Consider the following 22224-nt stretch of genomic DNA (forward strand, 5'->3'; position numbering starts at 1 on the left):
CATATGTAGCGTTGTGGCGCGACGAGAACACCGCGTCGGGCCCACGCCGCCACCGCCACTTTGACACTTTTTTCCTTCGGCATCCGCCCAAGTCCCAGCATGTGTGTTGGGCGACCTCTTCTGGCTTCTCCGTTAGCAGGGAGACCGATTTTTCAACAGCGTGTATGCGTGGGAAACCGTGCGTATTTGGGTCAGCAGAACGACACAGTAATAAAAATCGATAATACGAAATATAAAATTATAAAAATGACACTAACAGTTATAAGATTTGTAATGGAACTGGAAGCTGTTTGGTATATAATAGTATTCAATAGAAAATGTTCTTTAAAAACAACAGATTGACATCGTATAAACCTCACGTCGGCCATATTGAATGCTTTTCGATTTACGACCATTTGACTTACGACCGTATTGTCGGAACGGAACCCGGTCGTAACTCGGATGTTACCTGTAATTCCAAATTGTCTTTCAGCTTCCTTTTGTTACTTTTCCTCTGTTGCGCTGTTTCCAGGCGCGTGTTTTCATATTATAGCATTTAACCAATCGCATTATAGGCATTATTTGATACCAGGGTCAGAAATCTATCTGGGCGCCTTCACAATCAGTTCTGCAGGCCCTGTCACACAATTTTAACGGACACGACCAAACGCCAAGACGGACGCGTGGGTGGGGCGTCGAGCGACCCCACTGACAGTAAGGTAGCAAGCTGGCTTTGACTCCAAATGGCCACTGTTGGCGCATGAGTCGTGTCGATTTGGATGTTAGTGTATCACATTTTCGTATCAAGTGCAGGGGACAAAGGCAGCACGGTGCTCTTATGCAACGGCAAAACTAACAACTAGAAACAAAAGACAGCAAACAAAGAAACATCTCTCGTTCGATCACTTGGAGCGTCCATTGTTCGCTTTTCCTAACCACATTTCAATATAGAACTTGTCTGAATGTAGGTCTGCATTCCCAGACACCGCTTCTCAAGCCTAAATATGGCAATGAAATCCTGGTCAGCCTTATTGATAAGACGCAATATTTAAAGATAGAATTCCCCGATAAATGTTGTCCACGGAACTATCTTTGGCCTCCTGGGAGCGGTTGGTCGACCGCGTGCATCCAAGTGTGAAGGTGGCACGACCTCCAGTTGGGACAGTCTCTGGGTTCGGCAACCCTTCATGGACTGATTGCTTTGAAGTGTTTGCCCATTTCCTTACTCCTCACTTTTCCTCCAAGGAAGATAGATACATAGTTGCAATATGCAGATTAAATCACCCTTGTTTAACAAAGGTTTAACAAAACACAAACGACAAAATGTGAAAATCCCACTTGTAATACGACCCGCATGTTTTGCATTCCCACTTAATGATGAAAGCCTTCCCCCCTTCATTCAAGGCTTCCTGAAAGATCTATAATTCAAGCGTTTATACAGTCCAAGCTTGAGATAAACAATATGCAACTGACTGCTCACCTCCCCTTCCACTCGCAAGACACGCTGACGACATGATAGGACATGACGTCTCCTCCCTCTTGTCATTTAAAAGTCACCAGAGGTCCTGCCTCTTGATGTCTTACTCTTACAAACATTCAAAAATCCCTTTTCCCAGAATCCGTCCTTACTTTCCCAGTCCCTACAAACTTCTGCACCTTTCACCGACATCCCCAGTCTTCTCCTATCATCGTTTCTTTTTCTCGATTAGCATATGTTTCATCAATGGTACGCTTGTAAACTAGCGTGATGGCTACTTATGGGATGTAGCTTCATAACAGGACTTTTCAACATTCAAAGCCGATTCCTTTTTTTGTTTGTTTCTGTACCCTCTGAAAGTAGCGTCATCATGTAAACAATAGAGACACGTCATTGATAATCTGTTTTGTTTGCCACTCAAACTCTGAGCAATGAGTCGAATGATTGCCATCCATCTGCTTGTCTCGTTTTGGGGGTTCCAAGTTCTGGAACAGATGTGGACAATGCCACAAGCACTCAAAGTGTAGTATACATGAGGATCCGAAGAGGGGAACTGAGGCTTTGGGTTCAGTGGGCCCCGATCCTTCGACCCAGAATCTCTGCTACTGCTGCGGGTGAACTGCTTCTGACCTGATTTCCTGCCTCAAGAATCTCTGGTCACACACTGTCCAGACTACGTTGGATACTTTCCTCTCCCCAGGTGCCTTCAGGATTGAGATGGTGAGGGTCATAGTAGGAAGTGTGTTTCCCAACCCCTCGGACGCAGCCAATGTGTTGGCTTGTGTTTCTTGGATGCCTCCCAGTCCCTGGCTTGAGCTCTACCTTTGGCTACAGGACGAGGGCACTGGAGGGAAGATGACCTCAGGGTGTCTTGTTGTGAAAGGGCATCCGAAAGTGACCCGCCATGCGGTTCCGCTGCTCCCACCATTGTCCTCATTTCATATTGTCGATGTGCGATCGGCACCATCTGAAAAGCATGGGAGAAAAATGTGCATTAGTAAGGGCACAAAAGCAAACTGAGTGTGCATTTAAAATCATCGCTCATCAGGGAACCCAGTTGTAGACCATATCTCTGACGACATACCGGCAACCCAAACAACTCTTTGGCCAATTTAGTCTCCCCCTGCTCCAGTGTGTGTTTGCTGATTTCACAATTGTGATGGGTCAAATTTCATATATGTGTGTACATTAAAAATGGTGGTGATAGTACCTTCAATGTGTGTTTTTATTTGTTTGGACTGTACCGAATAAAGCAACTTAATGATAAAGTCACTTAACACCTTATCCAGTTCAGTACACTGTTTTACCTTTTCTTTTTCAATAAGCGTTTGGGAAAGCCAAACACCAATTGGTCTCTGTAAGCTCTCAGTCGTACAGGAGTGGTCCATCGATGAGAAGGTTTCTTCAGCCGTCATCTGTACAAAAGTGAAGGTTTCGGACGTTTCGCCTCCTATCCAAGAGGCTTCGTCAGCGAACATGACGCTGACGAAGCCTCTTGGATAGGAGGCGAAACGTCCGAAACCTTCACTTTTGTACAGATGACGGCTGAAGAAACCTTCTCATCGACCAAACACCAATTGCTAAAGGTTTGTCGGTGGGATTCGTTGTGTTTCTTACAGGATGCACAACTTCAGTTGCTCAACAGCCCGGGCGTGGTTTTAGTTGATGTTTTTTTGCACTTGATAATGTGGCACGCATTTTCAATGTCAAACAGGCCTGGACTGCTGGCAGATTACTCTCATACCCGCTCACTACAAAGAAGTGCTGTTGGAACGGACAGAATGTGGCTTGGCTTGTCTGTCTGAAATAAGCAGAGAATCGCATGAAAAAGACATGGATAGCTACATACGTTGCTCCAAAACCTGTAAGTACATTTCAGCTTGGATGGTGAGCAAGTTATTCATGCTAATAGCAATATCACGCCCCACACTATTATAGACACTGGCTTTTGAACTTTGTCCTGAAATAAATCTGATGGTCGATTTCCTTTTCCAATTTCCTCAAAACCATTTGGATGTCACAATGCAAACTTTACTACTTTGCGTCAGAAGAACGGTTTTCTGACATGCTGCTGAGCCCATGATACTCTATCCTTGATACGATGAAGTGCTGCCTGAGCATTCGAACGGCATTCAGTGGGGGGTGGGGTTCAGTCAGTTTTACCATTCCGCCATTCATCATTCGCCAGCGGACAACCTGACAGTCTGTCATGCTATCATTGCTATTGAAACCAAATTTTGGCCCTATGGCACCATGTCATTGCAGTCTGTGGGATTGAAATGTATAAAACATAGCCAGCGTCCATTACCGGCCAGCATGACTTAAAAAAGGAGCAGCCTTGGAGAACGGGCAACCAACACAACCACAGATCACCAGATTGACGAGCGATGTTCAAATATTCTGGTTTTTTTTCCTGTCCGCGGATGAGAAGCCCCTCCTACACTTCAGTGGAAATAACCCAAGTGTAATCACCCTGTAAACAAAACTCACACGTCTCATGTTTCCATCGTTTGTCAGCGAAACGACAGTCCATCAATGGCAGACATTCCGATGGTTCTGATCGACTCCCTGCCGCTGGGATGAGTAACAATTCGAGTGACGGACGATGAACCACATCCATTAGCAGTTTCTAAATAAGTGCTTCACATTTCTATCAGTCCACCAGCGATAGACCATCCACTGGTAATGGATATTTTCAATATTCTCTTAATCTTTTGATGGCATGATGATTTTTTTCAATTATGTGTTGATAAACATTGTTCTTAAATAGTTGGACCATTCACTATGACTCATCATGTCGCAAATGTAGATAGAAGCAATGAAATCAGCCACCAAGCTTGAAGGCAGATGTCAGGAAGTTTTTTTGGATTGAAAAAACAAGAGTTCATCAATGAAATGAAACTTTGTGACACAGTCAGAGGAATGTGAATGTCATGTGTTTTTGGCACTTTACTTGCACAGCCTGCTCTGTGGTTGGAACTGATTTCAATTATTTAGTCCCTTGCATAAATCTGCGATCACGGAATATGCTGCGGATTTCAAAGCTGGAATTGACGGCAATCCATGAAGATAAGGACGAGGTGCAGAACTCACGAGCCATATATGACTTTTGATGATTGCATCTGGTTCGTCAATAAAAATAAATACATATTCTCGCTTTTTCGCTGTTTGTTCCTGTTTGGCGGAAAGCGCAATTTTGATTGGATGGTACTGGCCCATGGCCCTTGATGTCGAAACAGGTAAACGTCCCCTTTTAAATAAGCCTGATGTTTAAAAAAATGGCGTATCTACACTTCAGGTTGAATGGATGGAAGGATTCACCTTCGAGGAGAGAAAAAGTTCTGCCTTGATTCTAATTTGCAATGAAACAATACCATGAATGAAACAGTTGAATATCAGTGGCACTTTGACAAGCTCTATGCGAACATAAGCATCAATATACTTCTGTGAGAGACAGCAGAAAGCAAGCGTGCAAGCTAATGAGAAGTGTGCAGGCTAGCTAGCAGTCGCTTCGCCTATGGACCCGGCAAGTTGACTTTCATTCTGATCGTTTGGCTGGATTTTTTTTACAAATCATGAGGAATGGAAAACTATTCATATTAATGGTGAGTATTATCACAAAGTTATTTTAAATAATATATTCTGAAAATTTGTTGAAATCACGGCGGCCCGGTAGTCGAGTGATTAGCACACCGACTTCACAATGCAGAGGTCGCCGGTTCGCGTCCCAGTCTGGCCTCCCTGTGTGGAGTTTGCATGTTCTCCCCGGGCCTGCGTGGGTTTTCTCCGGGTCCTCCAGTTTCCTCCCAGGCAGATTGTCCACTCCAAATTGTCCCTAGGTGTGAGTGTGAGAGGGACTGTTGTACGTCTTTGTGTGCCCTGTGATTGGCTGGCAACCAATTCAGGGTGTCGCCCGCCTCGTACCCGAAGACAGCTGAGATAGGATCCAGCACCCCCGCGACTCTAATGAGGAATAAGCGGTACGGAAAATAGCTGGATGTTGAAATGACACGTGTGTGTTTCTGTGTGTGTTTGTGTGGTTCTCACTGAAAAACATTTCTAAATATTTTACTTGTATGGCTCTCTTAGTCAAAAAGGTTGCCGACCCCTGGTGTAGGTGTTATTTTTTTTTCTCAAAAAAGCAACATGGGAGGTAGTTCAATTATTATAGGGAAATGAGATGGTCTTTTCTTTCTCTATATTTCATTGAGATGTCTCCATGAAAAAAAATAAAAATTATGTCCACATGACTAATGCTGATGTCATGTCATCGACACAATAAATCTATGGAGTTGAATCACATTTCTTTTCATCTTACATGCAGTCTGTTTACAATTAAAAATGGCGTGTTTCGCTTTACATACGTCTGTGTAAGCTCTCAGTCGTACAGGAGTGGTCCATCGATGAGAAGGTTTCTTCAGCCGTCATCTGTACAAAAGTGAAGGTTTCGGACGTTTCGCCTCCTATCCAAGAGGCTTCGTCAGCGAACTAAAGTCTGATATATAAATGGGGCCGATACGACCAGTCAGACTTTAGTTCGCTGAAGAAGCCTCTTGGATAGGAGGCGAAACGTCCGAAAGCTTCACTTTTGTACAGATGACGGCTGAAGAAACCTTCTCATCGATGGACCACTCCTGTACGACTGAGAGCTTACACAGACGTATTGCTGCCAACTTTGGGAGAGACATCCTTCTGCTGGTACGTAACTTAGAAAAGGCCACCTTTAAATTAGCTGATTTAAAGAACCACCTCAGATTCAATCTTAGATGTAGACAGAGCCGGTTAATTCCTAAATGCTTGAAGCAAGCACCCCTGGAACCCGGATACTTAGCCGATAAAATGCAACAAAATTATACTAGGAAAATTCTAAATTTGCGAATTAGGAGACTTAACATAGAGATAAAAAACAAACAGTCAGAAATAGAAACTTATTATCAGCGATTACAAACTAAACTTACCCACAAAATCTATCAGGAAGTGTGTGAATTTACTAAATCCGGTTATATGAGGCACCACAGCAAAACCAAAGCGAGACAAAAGGGTAAATTTCAAAAATTACTTGTACTGAAACAATCTCAGCTACTGGTAAACACGCGAAAAATTAGGAATGAACAGTTTGCTAGGGAGAATTGGATCAAAAATTTGTCAGACAGAGATCTCTCAGAGACAGAAAAGGTACCGCCTTTACCAAAGGTGTAAATTTCTCAGTGACTCCTAAAACTATACCTACAATAGATTATATCACAGCTACTGAATCGGCTATTAAAAATAACAAACTTTCGTATGCAGAGGCAGATGATCTACGCATTAAAATATCAGCTCTTCTCAGTAGTGCCAAACTTCCTCCGTCCAACATAACATTAGAAGAGAGAAAGGCGTTAACTACTCTACAAAAATATTACTATTTTGCCAGCAGACAAGGGCAGATGCACAGTGCTTCTCAACACATTGGATTATGAAGACAAAATAAATAGGTTAATCAGTGATTCTAACACGTATGAGCAACTAAAAAGGGACCCTTCCAATAGATACAAGAAAGAAATGATTGACTGTCTCCAAAAGTTAGAGAAAGGAAAACATATAGACAAACAGATGTAATTTAGATTATACCCGGGAGAGGCCACGCCATGTATCTATGGCCTGCCAAAAATACGTAAAGAAGGGTTCCCCCTCAGACCCATTGTTTGTAGCATTGACTCCTCTACATACAATGTAGCCAAATATTTAAAAACTATTTTAGCTCCGTTGGTTGGTAACACAGAATATCACGTAGAGAACACCACAGGGTTTGTAGAGAGGATCAAAGACCTCATATTGGAACCTGAGGAAACTTTGGCATCATACGATGTGACTTCTCTCTTTACATCTGTCCCAACCCCAGCAGCAGTCTCAGTGGTGAGGACGAGGCTGCTGGCGGATGTTTCTCTGCATGAAAGAACCAAACTTAAACCGGATCACATCTGCCAATTATTAGAAATCTGCCTTAATAACTATGTATTTTCAATTTCGGGAAAATTTTTATAAACAAATTCATGGTTGTGCTATGGGCTCACCAGTTTCACCCATAGTGGCTAATCTTTACATGGACGAGATGGAGAAACAGGCCCTCACATCCTTCCCGGGGACAAAACCTAGACACTGGTTTAGATATGTGGACGATACTTTTGTCATAATTAAGAAACAAGAAATTCAATCCTTCACAGATCACCTCAACTCTGTAGACTTCAACATTAAATTTACTCGTTAGGACATTCAAGAGAACCAACTAGCCTTCTTGGATTGTAAAGAAATTATAAAAGAGGACAGAGCGCTAAAAACAGAAGTCTTTAGGAAGGCTACGCACACTGACCAATACTTACTTTTTGACTCTAACCACCCTTTACAACATAAACTCGGAGTTATCAGAACCCTCCAGCATAGGGCTAAACTAATACCAACTAGCACTGAAGGTAGAGAAAAGGAGCCAAAACATATCAGGAGAGCACTCACTAACTGTGGGTACCCTCAGTGGTCATTCAACAAATGTCAGAAAGAAAGAATAGCGAACGAAACCAATAATTCTCAAGATTCAAAAAGGAGAGGAGTAGCAGTACCATACATTGCAGGAGTTTCTGAAAAATTACAAAGAGTCCTTTGGCAACATAAAATTCCTACTTATTTCAAACCGATAAACACGTAAAGGCAAAAATTAGTGCATCCAAAAGATAGGCTACCAAATGAAAAACAAAGTAATGTAGTTTATTCCATACATTGTAAGAATGAAAATTGTAAAGAGCAGTACATTGGGGAGACTCAACAAATTCTCAAAAAAAGACTTTATCAACATCGCAGGGATAATACTAGTGGGCCTCAATCGGCAGTACATTTGCACCTAAAAGCTAGCAACCACTCATTTGACGACAATGAGGTTAAAATCTTAGCGAAAGAACATAGATGGTTTGAAAGGGGGGTAAAAGAAGCGATTCTTATAAAACAACAAAATCCATCATTAAACCGGTCTGGTGGGGTGAGGTTCAATTTGGATCGTTCATACAATAGCCTGCTTAGGCAAAACAGGTTAGGCAACTTTCGCAATGCTGATGAGGGTCGTTATGCTGATGAGGTGATACCGGGGGGAGTGGGGGTAATAGGCCAGTCGTTAGTCAGGAATGTAGGAACAATCAGTGGGGCCACAGGGAGGGGTCCCCTGCCCCCCCCCCCCCAACCTGAGAGTAGGGACCTATCATAGCTGTGTCCGGCGCCACCATGTCTGGACATTAGGGATATATAAATGGGGCCGATACGACCAGTCAGACTTTAGTTCGCTGACGAAGCCTCTTGGATAGGAGGCGAAACGTCCGAAACCTTCACTTTTGTACAGATGACGGCTGAAGAAACCTTCTCATCGTTCGCTTTACATATTTGCTTTAACCTGTCGTGTACTAGCACAAATCCAAAGTTTGGTGAAATGTTTTGCACTGTATCCATCCACCCATTTTCTCATCATCTTATCCAGATGAGGATCATAGGCCTCCTGGAGGCGAACCAAAACTGGTTGCCAGCCAATCGCAGGGCACATAGACAAACAACCATTTGCCAACCTGCCATGCATGTTTTTGCATTGTGGGAAGAAACCCGGGAAAAAAAACCTCGCAGGCACGAGGAGTACATGCAGGCCAGGACCTGTAATAGAACCCATGACATCTAAACTATGAGATCGACATGCTAACTAATAAAGCACCGTCCTGCCTTTTTTACACCATCTAGTAATGACAATAAAATCTAATTACTGTTATTGTAGCAAGAAGGTAGACTCGCCTAACTTCCCACTCGGTGATAGGGTGTATGTCGGTGTGAATGGTTTTCTGTCTCAATGTTGGCCCTACGTTTGCCTTCCGGCTGAAATTTAGTACTAGGGGATGTTGAAAATGATTTATAGATTATAATTATAATTCTTCAATCAATCTGCCTTAGTGGGATAAAGCGAATGCTAATGTTTAGCTTATAACCACAGCTACAGAGGAATAAAACTGATGAGCCATCCAAACAAATTATGGGAAAGAATCTCGGCGAAGAGCAAACGTGAATATTTGTGAGCAGAAGTATGGTTTCATTCCAAAATTGAGTACGACAGATGTAGTATTTGCTTTAAAAATATTGATGGAGAAGTACAGAGAAGGTCAGAGGGAACTGCATTGTGTCTTTGCAGAAAGCGGGTGACAGGGTGCCCAGAGAAGAACTGTGGTATTGCATGAGGAAGTCTGGAGTGACAGAAAGTATGTCAGAGCAGTGTAAGGCATGCATCATGACTGTTAAGACAGTTGTGAGGTGTACTGTTGGTGGAGGTAGGACTTGACCAGGGGTCAGCTCTCAGCCCCTTCTTATTTGCTATGGTGATGGAAAGGCTGACAGACAAAGTTAGACAGGAAACTCCTTGGACGATGACGTTTGCAGATGACTTTGTTTTCTGTAGCAAGAGCAGGGAACAGGTGGGGGAGAAGCTAGAGAGGTGGAGGTTTTCCCTGGAAAGGAGAGGAATGAAGATCAGTTGCAGCAAGACGGAATATACGTATGTTGTGAATGAGAAGGACCCAAGTCAGAGAAGTGATGTTACAGGAGGAAGAGATCAAGAAGGTGGAGGATTTTAAGTACTTGGGGTCAACTGTCCAGAGCAATGGAGAGTGTGGAAAAGAGGTGAAGAAGCGTGTCCAGGCAGGCTGGAACGGCTGGAGTAAAATGTCAGGTGTGATGTGTGATAGAAGGGTTTCAGCGAGGATGAAAGGAAAAGTGTATAAAACAGTGGTGAGACCAGCCATGATGTTTGGACAGTGCCACTGAAGAAAAGACAGGAAGCAGAGCTGGAGGTAGCAGGGCTGAAGATGTTGAGGTTTTCTTTGGGAGTGACCAGGTTGGATAGGATCAGGAATGGGTAAATTAGAGGGACAGCTCATATTAGAGGTTTTGGAGAGAAAGTCAGAGGTCAGACTGACATGGGTTGGACATGTCCAGAGGAGAGAGAGTGAATATATTGGGAGAAAGATGCGGATTCTTGAACCGCAAGGCAGGAGACCGAGGGGAAGACTAGAGAAGAGGTTTATGGATGTAATGAAAGAGGACATGAAGGTAGCTGGTGTGAGAGAAGAGGATGAACAAAACAGGGTTAGATGGAGCAAGGACACTGATTCGCTGTGGCAACTCCTGAAGGGAAAAACCAAAAGGAAAAAAAGAAGTTTATCATCACAATGATGCGCAGTGTTCTGGTTTTAGACATAAAAGAATCCTAACTTGACTAGTTCATGAATTTGCTTTTTAAAACTGGCCATTTTAGGTTGTTTTTGAACATGCCTTCAGAAAATCAAGACCTTTTCTCTTCAGATTCCTGGTATGGGACTAATCATTTGCTTTGATCTGTTTATGTTCCATACAACATACATGACTGATGTAAGTGCCACAGGTTCACTTCTCACTGTCTCGTCTTATTTTTACCAATGCAGCAAGTTAGAGCAACACGTTTTATACTTCTTCAGGGAATACAGCCCATTTAAAAGTAATTTTGGCACCAACATTGTGAATCCCGAATTGAAAATTAATGTAAATTGAATAAAAGCAGGGCCGTATTGATCAAATTAAACAGATTTGGGAAATCTGAATCCAGCCACACCTCAACTTGTAATTTAATCAAACCGAAAAGCTGCGAAATGATATGGTCGAGGCACAGGTTGTGAAAACATATCAGGATCTTAAACATGGAAGGCAGCAATGACAAAGAAATCACAGTCGCTAAGACAACTGCATTAATAGGCTTTTGTTTCTATGGAATAAAAAGCGTAGCTTGGTAACATTTTCCCAACCAGCCCTCAAGGCAACAGCTGTCAAACTGTTGGTTTTTTTCTCTGAAATCTTCTATCAGTATTTTGACAGATGTGTTATTCTTCCACCATGACAGTGAGGGCCCGATCCCCTCATTCTATGACAAGTTCAAGCCTCACTTACAAACAGCACATTGCACTGCCAGATTGGTAAACTTACATAACTTGTAACTGGCGGGTATCTTGCCATCGGTTGCAATGACAACAAAAATATAATTTATTTGGACTTGTTGTTCTGTAAAAGTGTTTAACATTTCTATGCGAACCTTTATATGTGTGTTTTTGTAAAAATCGTCTTCGATACTTTATTTATAATGTTTTGTCATCACTTTCGCTTCCGTGTCATGTGTTTTCGATAAACGAGAGCAAGGCGAGACAGACAGAACGAGACTGATGCTAGAGAGAGACAGAAGCAGAGCAACTGCTAGATAGAGAACGACAGTGTAAAGTCCACATCAACGTTTATCTGCTTTCGGTTAGTAAGGTGCACACGGTGCACACGGTGCGTTATTAATTACGTTATTGACTGAATGTTTTGTCGAACTTATTGTAATGTTGTCGTTTCAATGTCCTTTATAGTTTTCACGGTGTTCCAAGTGTTTCACAATAAACGTTGTGACATCAGTAAGAAGCGTCATCCTTGACCGGGGTAGATACAGTGAAAACGTGTGCACCTTATTACAATACCAAAACAAAACTACGGAGTAGAATGGACATAAGCAAGACACTTCGGGTGTCATTGTCTCCCATTATCCCTAGATGGGACCGTCTCGTTGCAGAGAAACAAGCTTAGGGGTCCCACTGATTCAGTTGTAGTGACTTTTTTTTATTTTTCATGCGCTTTGCACTTGTTTTTGTGGTGTATCTTATTTTTAAGGCACGTTTAAACACTACCACCGTGACCATTGAGCGTTAAGAGGCAGAGACGATGTTACATATGTTGTTGTTGGCGTGATGTTACCAGGACTCTGTTAATAAAGTTGAATAAAAATACACAATGGATTCATGTTTATTATTACATTTAAAAGAAAGAAGAAAACAGTTTCCATGCCTGTCGTATAATTTTATTTTGTTGTATTTATCTGCCGGTCCGTGAAAATATTGTCTGATATTAAACCGGTCCGTGGCGAAAAAAGGTTGGGGACCCCTGATCTAGAGCAAATTAATCTTCTTTTCCTTTCAGCTTTTCCCTTCAAGGGGTCGCCACAGCAAATCAGTGTCCTCCATCTTTAGAGGTTTGATCCGCATGTTTGTTTTGGCCAAGCTGTTACGTTGGATGCCCTTCCTGACACAACCCTCTGTATTTATCCGGGCTTGGGACTGGCACAAGAAGACTTATGTCCCGTTGTGGCTACAGAACAAGAAAATCGCTCAGTAAAAGGCTCCCAAACACAAAATGGTCACCGGCACAGCAATATTCAAAAAAGCAAAAACTTTCCTCACCATTTGATGACAATGCGCTGATCTTACCGTGAAATGGGCATCTCGTAGTCAAAAATAATAGCTGTTATTGTGGTGTACATGGGACAATTTGAAATGTTGGTTCCGACTTTAGCAAGCATCATGGTACTTGATTTGCTTTGGAGGGACCGGTATTTTGTTTTTCTACTGTCATTCTTTTCATAACTTTGCTGCTGTTAAATGCAAACTTCTCCACTGCGAGACTAGTAAAGCAATACACAAAATAAATAAACTAATAAACTAATAAAAATAAATAAAATAATTTGTATTAAGTCATTTCCTGTAGTGCTGTATATGGTATTTGTTTCCAAAATTAACACAAACAACACAAACTGACTATAGTTTTTTTGGAATTGAGAAAATAAATGCAATCTGAAAAGTAAAATAATTCAAGTTAAAACTAACAGCCAACACTTTCAGTCACCACTGTCCAAGATAGTTACACACGGTTTCTTTTTTAAGGAAGGGCCTACGTTCCATTGCTCGGTTCTATTCTGTGCCTTCCCGACTGCTGAGACATACACAAGCAACGCCTGTCCATTTCTGTGTGGAGGTCTGAGGCCTGACTGTCTTCTCTTCAGATGAGTTAAGTGGGGGTGGCAATGACTGTAACCCTGGGGAAAAGTTATTGTACATTATGCACAGACACACATGCATACAGCGCGGATGGTTGTTCGTCTTGTTTGGCTGGCAACCGGTTAAGACTGTCTCCTCCCTACTGGAATACAGCTGGGATATGCTCCAGCACGCCCCTCGACTCTTCAGAATAAGCAAACCTTTAATCATCCCACAATGGGGAAATTTGCAAGGAGAAGCGGATTAGACAATGGACGGATGGATATTCGTTCCTCATTTCACCCCACAGAAGTGAACGTTTAGACCAAAATATTTTCAAGAGCAGATCTGTTGTTGACTACTCATTTACTATATTACCAAAATACCCGCTTCAAGGACAACCGACGCCTCCGGACAAGTTGTGTCCATAATTTGTAAAATCACTTCAAATGACCTCTACTGAGCGTATTTTACTAAGATTCCACCACATATAGCTATATTTTATGTTTTAAGACTTAGTCTTCTTTTTGAGTTGGTGACGATACCTACCGTGACGTCACGGTAGGTATTGTCACTGACCGAGAAAGCGACACACAATACATTTTGGGTGCTTTGATTGGTCTGAAAACTTTGTGTTGATGGTGAAATTAGAAGGTAAACACATAAATAACGCGATCTTGAATTGTTGTGTGTTGCACCAAGACGACTATTTGATACGAACTGACACAAATTCCCAGGAGACAAATAAGCCCATTTCCAATGGAGCTTGGGCGCCATCTTGTGCATTTACTGGGACGTTACATTTCAGTCCAGATGCCTCAAAATGACACGGAATAACTTCTTTAATCGATTGCAAACATTTATGCTTTCCTCTTCAGAACTATTTGAATCATATTCATCACTGGATGAGTAACAAGAAAGCATCTTCTCCGAATCTGAAGCCATTGTTTTGATTCTCGAGCAAGGCAAGACGTCTTGGCGTGACGTCACGAACAAGGGGGTGGGACCTTCTGAAACTGACCGTTTCCGAGGTCATTTTGAAGTAATTTTGGGACACGTTATTTTTATTGGTGTTTTACATTTGACTAAAAATATAAGCCTGCGTGTTTTGGGTATTTCAGATGATACAAAACTTTTTTCTGATGTCAGTTAGGATACAAAAAATGGTGTCAGTTGTCCTTTAACAGTTTTGCAAAGTATGGCAACAAGACTGTTGCTGACAAGTTTTTCTCAAATAAAGACTAATTTTAGAGTGTGACAGAAACATGCAACTCTGTTTTCATGAGAATATGTTGCATTTGTATTATTTGAATCACACTGTGTCATCAAGCCAGTGATTTTTCAACCCACCCTTGGTATTGAAATAAAACTAAAAAAAAGCTGCGGCAAAAAAACCATCAAGCGCACGGAACTAGTCAGAGGGACTATCACTGTCATGGAAAGCCTACGAAGGGAAGTGTGTCACACCCTGTGTATTTCTGATGGTAAAAAGCAGACGAGTTTAAGTGGTTTCAAAGTGTCTCTTTCAGAAGTTCCCGGCTCTTTGGCAGGATGGAGTCGCTCTGAATCACCGAGAGATGACTAATAAAGTGGAAATGGGAATTTTAACCTTATTAACTTGTATCTTATAACTGTACAGTGGCTCTTTGCAATTCTTCACAACCCTGTGGAACAGCATCCCGTTATAATCATTGTAGCTCTAGCTCTGTACTCACTTGAACCACTGTCTGCTTGATATTTTGCACATTGTAAAGATGATTCTGATTCTGATCTTATGATTAACTCTTAACTAGTACCAAACATCCTGCAATCGGGAAAGGGGTGGTTATGCAAAGTTGGTTGGGCAAGGTTGTGTGTCAGACTTTAACCCCTCCCAAGAAGAAACAAAAATTGTATCAGAGAAGGCCACACCCCACTGCTTGGGGAGCTGCTCCATCACAGATCTGTAAACGGGGTTTCCCCATCAATTGTAGCCTTCCGTGATTCAAATTTGCAATGAAACAATACCATGAATGTAATTTACAACAGATTCTTTTCTTACAGACAGTGTTTTTAGGTGTTCAATTACCTGACATGTCAGAGTGTCAGTGATGAAGGTGGGAAGTATACGCCGAAACATGTCAGGTAATTGGACACCTAAAAACACTGTCTGTAAGAAAAGAATCTGATGTAAATGAGATGTCAAGTACACAGGATGAATTTAACACAACTAATACCATGAATGAAAAAGAAAATGAATATCAGTGGCATGTTGACAAGCCCCATGCTAACATTGGCATCAATATACTTCTGTGAGAGACAGCAGAAAGCAAGCGTGCAAGCTAATGATCAGTGTGCAGGCTAGCTAGCAGTAACTTCGCCTATGGACCCAGGAAGTTGACTTTCATTCCGATCGTTTGGCTGTATTTTTTTTTTACCTATCACGAGGAACGGAAAACTATTCATATTAATGGTGAGTCTTATCACAAAGTTATTTTAAATAATATATTCTGACATTTTGTTGAAATCACGTGCGTGTGCATGTGTGTGCGAGCGTGTGTGGCTCTCACTGAAAAACATTTCTAATTCTAACATTTTCTAATTTTAGTATATTCTTTCCATGAGGAAGTAAAATATTCACAGCAGAGAGTAAAGGTGCTGGTCAAATGAAATGTAAATTTCTCCACTGCGAGACTAATAAAGGCAAATCCAATCCAAAGACAACGGTCCGGTACTGTAACTATGAAAACGGTTTGGAAATAATAAAATGTGCATTTCCAGTACAAAACGTCAAAGCAGACATTGAATGACTGTGAAAATGCGGCTCACCTCCCAATGCGTGTTCTGTCATACTCAAACATAAGGATTCAAGACGGTTATTGATGTCCGGCTCCGTAACTGGCAACTGAAGATCTGTATACACGGGGAAAAGAAACACATGCATATTATATAATGGAAATAATGAATACTTTACAACTCGAGCTAAAACAATCAGTGATTCACATTGATACATATGAATGAGGAAGGATGAGTGTGTGTGTGTGTGCGTGTGTGTGTGTGTGTGTGTGTGTGTGTGTGTGTGTGTGTGTGTGCGTGTGTGTGTGTGTGTGCGTGTGTTTGTGTGTGTGCACGTGTCTCCCAGGTAACAAATTCTGTTGACTGCCACTGCTTCTGCTCTTGAAGTGAGTGGATGTTTGGGAGAGGGCTGGGTTGAGGTTGAAGAGTTTTTAAGGGCGTGTTGCTCATATATTTCGGCTGTGCTACCAAGCAACCCTGTCTAGCTATACAGTCTTTAGCTGAGTCCTCAATACAGACGGGGCAGTGAAAATCCCTTGCGGTCAGAGAGAAAAGCGGAGTTAGGCGGTCATCCACAGTCGGCTATTTATAGGCTTCAATGACCAGCCTCCGTCCCTCCAAAACACATCCACATTTTCTCTCTCACTCTCCTAACCCTGTGAACAAAGACCAAGACAAACATACACAGGGACAGACAAAATGGCACACGCACATTCCTTGCCTTTCCAATATTGTACCTCGATTAATGTGTGTCTTCCCAAACACTTTGGACTTATGTGCATGGAAAACAAGACCGAAGGGGGCTGACTTCATCTGAGAGTGCAACGTGTGCATGACTCTGCAGCGATGGGAGAGAGGAAGACATGAGAGGGCCAAGAAAGAGAGTGGGTCAGGCACAGAGAGAGAGAGAGAGAGAGAGAGAGAGAGAGAGAGAGAGAGAGAAAGGCAGGGAAGTTGGGCCAGAGAGTTGTCCTCACTGCACAAAGCCCCATTGTGGGACCCTCACGCTTTCCCTGCCCTGCATAGTTTTCTTCCCCTTTGTTCCCTATGCACACCCTCCAATATCCTGGCAGTTGAGGAGCTTTGCCAGAGGTCCCTGCTTTTCTGTCAATTGCTGCTGTGACACAGCAGAAGCTCATGGCACACTCAACATGACATTGCTGTAGTCAACTACCATATTTTCTGATGTATAAGGCTTACCGAAAAGCCTTAATTTTCTTCAAAAGATGACCCTGCACTTTATATGCAGGTGCGCCTTATAATAATAATAATAATAATAATAATAATAATAATAATAATAATAATAATAATAATAATACATTTGATTTATAAGCGCATTTCAAAACTGTCAAGGTCAATTTACAATCGCAGAATAGGTTTTTCTGTCGGTGAGCAGTGGCAGCCAAACGCGCCAGGGTTCACTCAACCCAGAAGTAACTCATATAGATAGAAAGCTAGCTAGCCAGCCAATAGATAGCCAACAGATACCTTGTTAGATAGCCAGCCAGCCAGCTAGATAGTGGATAGCTAGCTTTATAGCTGAAAGCTATAATAATAATAATATTAATAATAATGATGATAATAAAAATAATTCATTGTACAGTGAGACCTCAATTTACGAACTTAATTGGTTCCCAGACAGAGTGTGTCAGGCGAAAAGTGTGTATCTCAATGTTTTGTCCCATAGGAAACCATTAAAATGGGAATAATCCGTTCCCGGGTTTCCATAAAATATACTTTTCAAGGAAGGAGAAGAAGATACTTTTCAACTAAATAAGCCTTAAAACTACACACAACATACCTTATTCTATGTATAATAAATGTGCTATTGTATTGTAATGAAAGAAATACACTGCATTGTATCTTAAAGTCACTTTATTTACATTTGTGATGGTCATTAATGGCTTGATGGAATGGCGTTGGAGGTCGAAGGTCAAAGGGAATTGCTGTTTGGAAAGAGATGCACATTAGATGAGGACTGCAATTAAAGAAATAAACTGTGCTGTAAAATAAAGTTTTATTTACCTTTTTGATGGTCGTTGATGGCTTATGGAAGGAGAGTCACCTTCCATAAGGACTGTTGGTAACTTAACCTCTGGTGTGGCTTCTCTTCTTTTTTCTTTGGAGACTCTCTTCATCATTTTTGCTGATTAAAAACCTCTTAATCGACGCCTGTTGCTTTCTGACTTGTAAGGTCTTACGAAGCTGAGGCATCACATTATTGTTCATTATGTTGATGATTGTCATAGCCACAGTGTTTTCTGAATGGAACTGTTCGGTAAAAGTCTGCACATCATTCTACTTTGCCAACATTGCCTTTATGAGCTCACTTGATGCTGCAGCCATCTCCTCCTGCGCTCAGATGTTCTCGAACCATCCGTTACTGGCTTTAAAATCCTCAATAAGCGGCGAACTTCCAGGTTGGCGCATGGCGATATCGGCGTGAATTAGCCGTGCTTTCTCGCATAAAATAGCTTTCTTTACTCACGCTGTCGCCGGATAGCTGCTTTTCGTTAATCTAAATTAACAGAGGTTTTTCAACTTCTTTGATTGCCCGAGACCGTAGCTTTGAGAGCACGGAAACACCTTTTGCAACAGACGCACCTTTGATGGCTTTTCTGTTCCGGAGAATGGTAGCAATGGTTGACTTAGCATAGCCGTGCTCGGCCACTAAATCACACAAACGCACACCTCGTTCGCGCTTTTCAATTATCTCCTTCTTCTCAGCGACGGTGATTTTATTTTGTGTCGTCTTGGGCTGAACACGAGCCTATGGTGGTTTTTATTCGGTCCCATCCAAAAATATCAGCAAAAAGCTCCAAGTAGGCGATCGACGTGTGCATTCAATGAGAGGGGGTGTAGAAAGTAGCGCCGGCTGGAGCGCTGTTCGGCCGTGTGCTTCCGCCGAAGATCACTTCGCCAGATCCGAAGGTCGTGTGCTTGATGGACCAGCCGTGGTGGGTATGTATTATGAAAATAGTGCTTATTATAAGGTTTAATTTTCATAAATTTGACGTTCGTAAGATGAAAAGTTCGTAAGATAAGGTGTTTGTAAGTTGAAGTCTCACTGTATTTATAAGCGCCTTTCAAAACGCTCAAGAACATAGCTAATAGATAGCTACCTAGATAGCTAGCCAGTTAAATAGCTATATCGCTAATAGATAGCTAGATAGCTAATAGATAGCAATTAGCTAGGGTGTAAACATCTCTCTTTCGCACTGTGCAAGTCATCTGGAGGAAGGGGGGAGGCAATGGGGTATGCAGCAGGTTTACGTTTGGCGGCATAGAGAAGGGGGCGGGGGTCTTATATGTGAAGTAATATTGAGCCATGAGGTCTTGCAAATACTGTCAGAAGACACAGACTCAATTTCACCCTGGAGAAGAAGTCATGCATAGCCCGAGCCTCTACTTGAGCGCCTCAAAACGTGGTATGCCTTTGGAACATTTTATGAATTCATATACAGTAAAGTCTCGTTATATCGATATCGGATATATCGATAGTCCCGGTTATATCGATACTATTTCTATGCATGCACGGAGAAAATTACATGCAAACAGGGTCGGATATATCGATAGTCCCGGTTATATCGATATTTTTTCGGACTCCCTTTAATATCGATATAACGACTTTACTGTATTGTATTTAGAAAACGTTTTTCATTCATTGAAGGTGCGCCTTACATATGGAAAAGTTTGAAAATAAACCATCCATTGGGGGTGCGCCCTACAATCTGGTACGCCTTATACCCCGTAAAATACGGTAGTTTTTTTTTTATTCTATTGTTGGCTTTCAGGGTGAGACACGAAGATGGCGTTTCAGCAGTAATCAATTATTATATTTTCATTCATTCATTCATCTTATTGCTCGCGAGAGTTGCGAGGGGTGGTGGAGTCTATCCCAACCATCTTCGGGCAGGCAGACGGGGGACTCCCTGAACCGATTGCCAGCCAATCGCAGGGCACATGGAGACGAACAACACACAGACTCACAATTCGGTGTGCTCAATCAGCCTGCCATGCATGTTTTTGAAGTATGGGGGGAAACCGGAGTACCCAGAAAAACCCCACAAATACCCAGGGAGAACTTGCAAACTCCACACAGGGAGGCCGGACTGGGTCTTGAACTGACAAGCTCTGCACCGGGAAGTCGACGTGCTATTATTTGTATTCATTGTCATTATAATATTGATAACACTAACAACAACAACAATAATAATAATTATAATTATAATTATAATTATAATTATTATTAGAATGAGCAGATCGGAAAATGAATGACTGAATGAATGAATCAATGAATGAAATAAAAAAATATATATATACCAGAGGGGCAAAATCGAAGCCTCTTTTCCTGGGTGCGTACTGGCTGAACTATATGTTGTCAATGTCTTTAGGCTGTTCCTTTTAACCCACAGTTTGCCAAATTTTGACCCAGGGGCCAGTATTGGCCAGTCTGTAATTATATCTGACCCATCAGATGACATTACAGTCTTGTTTTGGTTTAATCTTACGGATGAGATTTGACTCTGAATTATTCACAGAAATAGATTTGTAATAATCATGCGATAATTCCATTTTTGAGATCCACAAGTACATGCATTATTTACGTGTATGTGTTCATGTATTGTCAGCATTTATCACAACTTATCATTTGTTCACAAGTCAAGAAGTGAAGTAGCAACATCATTTGTTTCCCTTCATCTTGTTTTGGCTTGACTCGGAAGACATTCTTCTGCTGCTGCCTTTTTGGCCACTGCCGCAGGAGCATAAAAAATGAAGAAGTAACTGAAGAATATCAACGACTTCTAGCTTCAAAGCCAAACAAGCTTGAGGGAAACAAATTACGGTCCTATTTTCCTCCCCGATTTGTGTTGAATAAACATATCATCAAACATCAGTGAAAGAAAGGCTTGTATTCCATTTTTCAACGAGAATGGGGGATGGCGCGTTCCTGTTCATTGGGAACAGCAACACTGCCTCCTAGCGGATTGCCTTTTATCTCATTATGGTTTACAAGTGCCCTGAGTGTGTGTGAGTGTGTGTATGTGTGCGTGTGCGCGTATGTGTGTGCGTATGTGTGCCAGCGTATGCGTGTGTGAGTGTGTGTCTCGGCAAACTACAAATATGGCCGAAGCTGTAGTACAAAGATGAGTGTCTTGGTAAAAAACTACAAATATGGCCGAAGCTGTAGTCCAAAGATGAGTGGCACCATTTTTCCCCCAGAGGAGAGAGCTGAAATGAAGGCAGGTGTGCCAGCAGCTGAAAGCCATTCAGAAATCAAAGGCTCTCACCAGAAGCAACCACTCCTTAAAATAGTCAGTTGCAACACTGCTCAGGTTCGGTTCGGTTCAAGTACTGCTCTAGGAGTTTACCAAGACCAGGGTGGCTGACGGTTTTTCACCTTGCAAACTTGCAAACTTGCAATCTTGAAATCAGCTTGCAATCTGCAATTGTCTTTTCAATGAGAAAAGAGACGATTAAGTCCAAAATAAAAGAGGAAAAAGAAAGGAGAAATCTGTCTCATCATTGGAGTCAAAGAGTGAAGTCCCAGTGTAATCCCGGTCAACACAGTCAAAACCCTTTTCAAGTAGGGGGAGAACTCAAAAAACCAACATAACTTGACAGTGAAAAACCGCAGTGAAAAACCGGTCCCCCCACTGGACATCAGTGAAAAACCGGTCCCCCCCACTGGACAACGGGAAAAAGAAGTTCTGGAAACCAGGATAGTCCAGGCCCCCTGACTAAAGATTAAACGGCTTAAATTCACCCAGTTCCCTCCAACTCCACCTGAATTGTGAGTATGGCCGACAGGAAGGCAGTTGACCAGATTAAGACTGAGAGGACAACTGCAAAAGCATCATTCACCCGCCTGGTTAACAGCCTCACCAGGAACCATGATGACTTGTCTGAGGAGGAGCTCAGAGACAGTTTTAAGACGCTCATCGCAGCAGCTGACAAAGTTATGGAAGCCAATGACAAGGTAGAGGCCAAACTCCTGATACAGCTAAGAGATGGGGAAACAGAACTCACTGAAGTGCAGCAAGAAGATCTGGACAAAACTTCAATAGAATGTGTGTCAAAGCGGGCGGAGGTCAAAGGTTTACTTCAGAAGGTCCTGTGGAACAAGTT

The 22224-nt window shown here is 42.1% G+C and overlaps 1 protein-coding gene across 1 annotated transcript in view; it reads right to left on the bottom strand.

Moving 5' to 3' along the window:
- samd4a (sterile alpha motif domain containing 4A) overlaps positions 1-22224 on the bottom strand; it is an 88033-nt gene that overhangs the window by 3219 nt on the left and 62590 nt on the right. Inside the window, exons 12-13 of the mRNA XM_088991941.1 lie at positions 16129-16212; positions 1-2423 (exon numbers count right to left, since the gene is read on the bottom strand). The exon at positions 1-2423 is cut by the window's left edge and continues 3219 nt beyond it. Of these exons, the coding sequence (XP_088848067.1) occupies positions 2395-2423; positions 16129-16212 (113 nt within the window). The 3' untranslated portion in view covers positions 1-2394. The remainder of the gene's footprint in view (positions 2424-16128; positions 16213-22224) is intronic.

This window comes from Hippocampus bargibanti, linkage group LG03 (genome assembly GCF_051943395.1).
Source record: "Hippocampus bargibanti isolate YZ-2025 linkage group LG03, ASM5194339v1, whole genome shotgun sequence".
Classification (NCBI taxonomy): Eukaryota; Metazoa; Chordata; class Actinopteri; order Syngnathiformes; family Syngnathidae; genus Hippocampus; species Hippocampus bargibanti.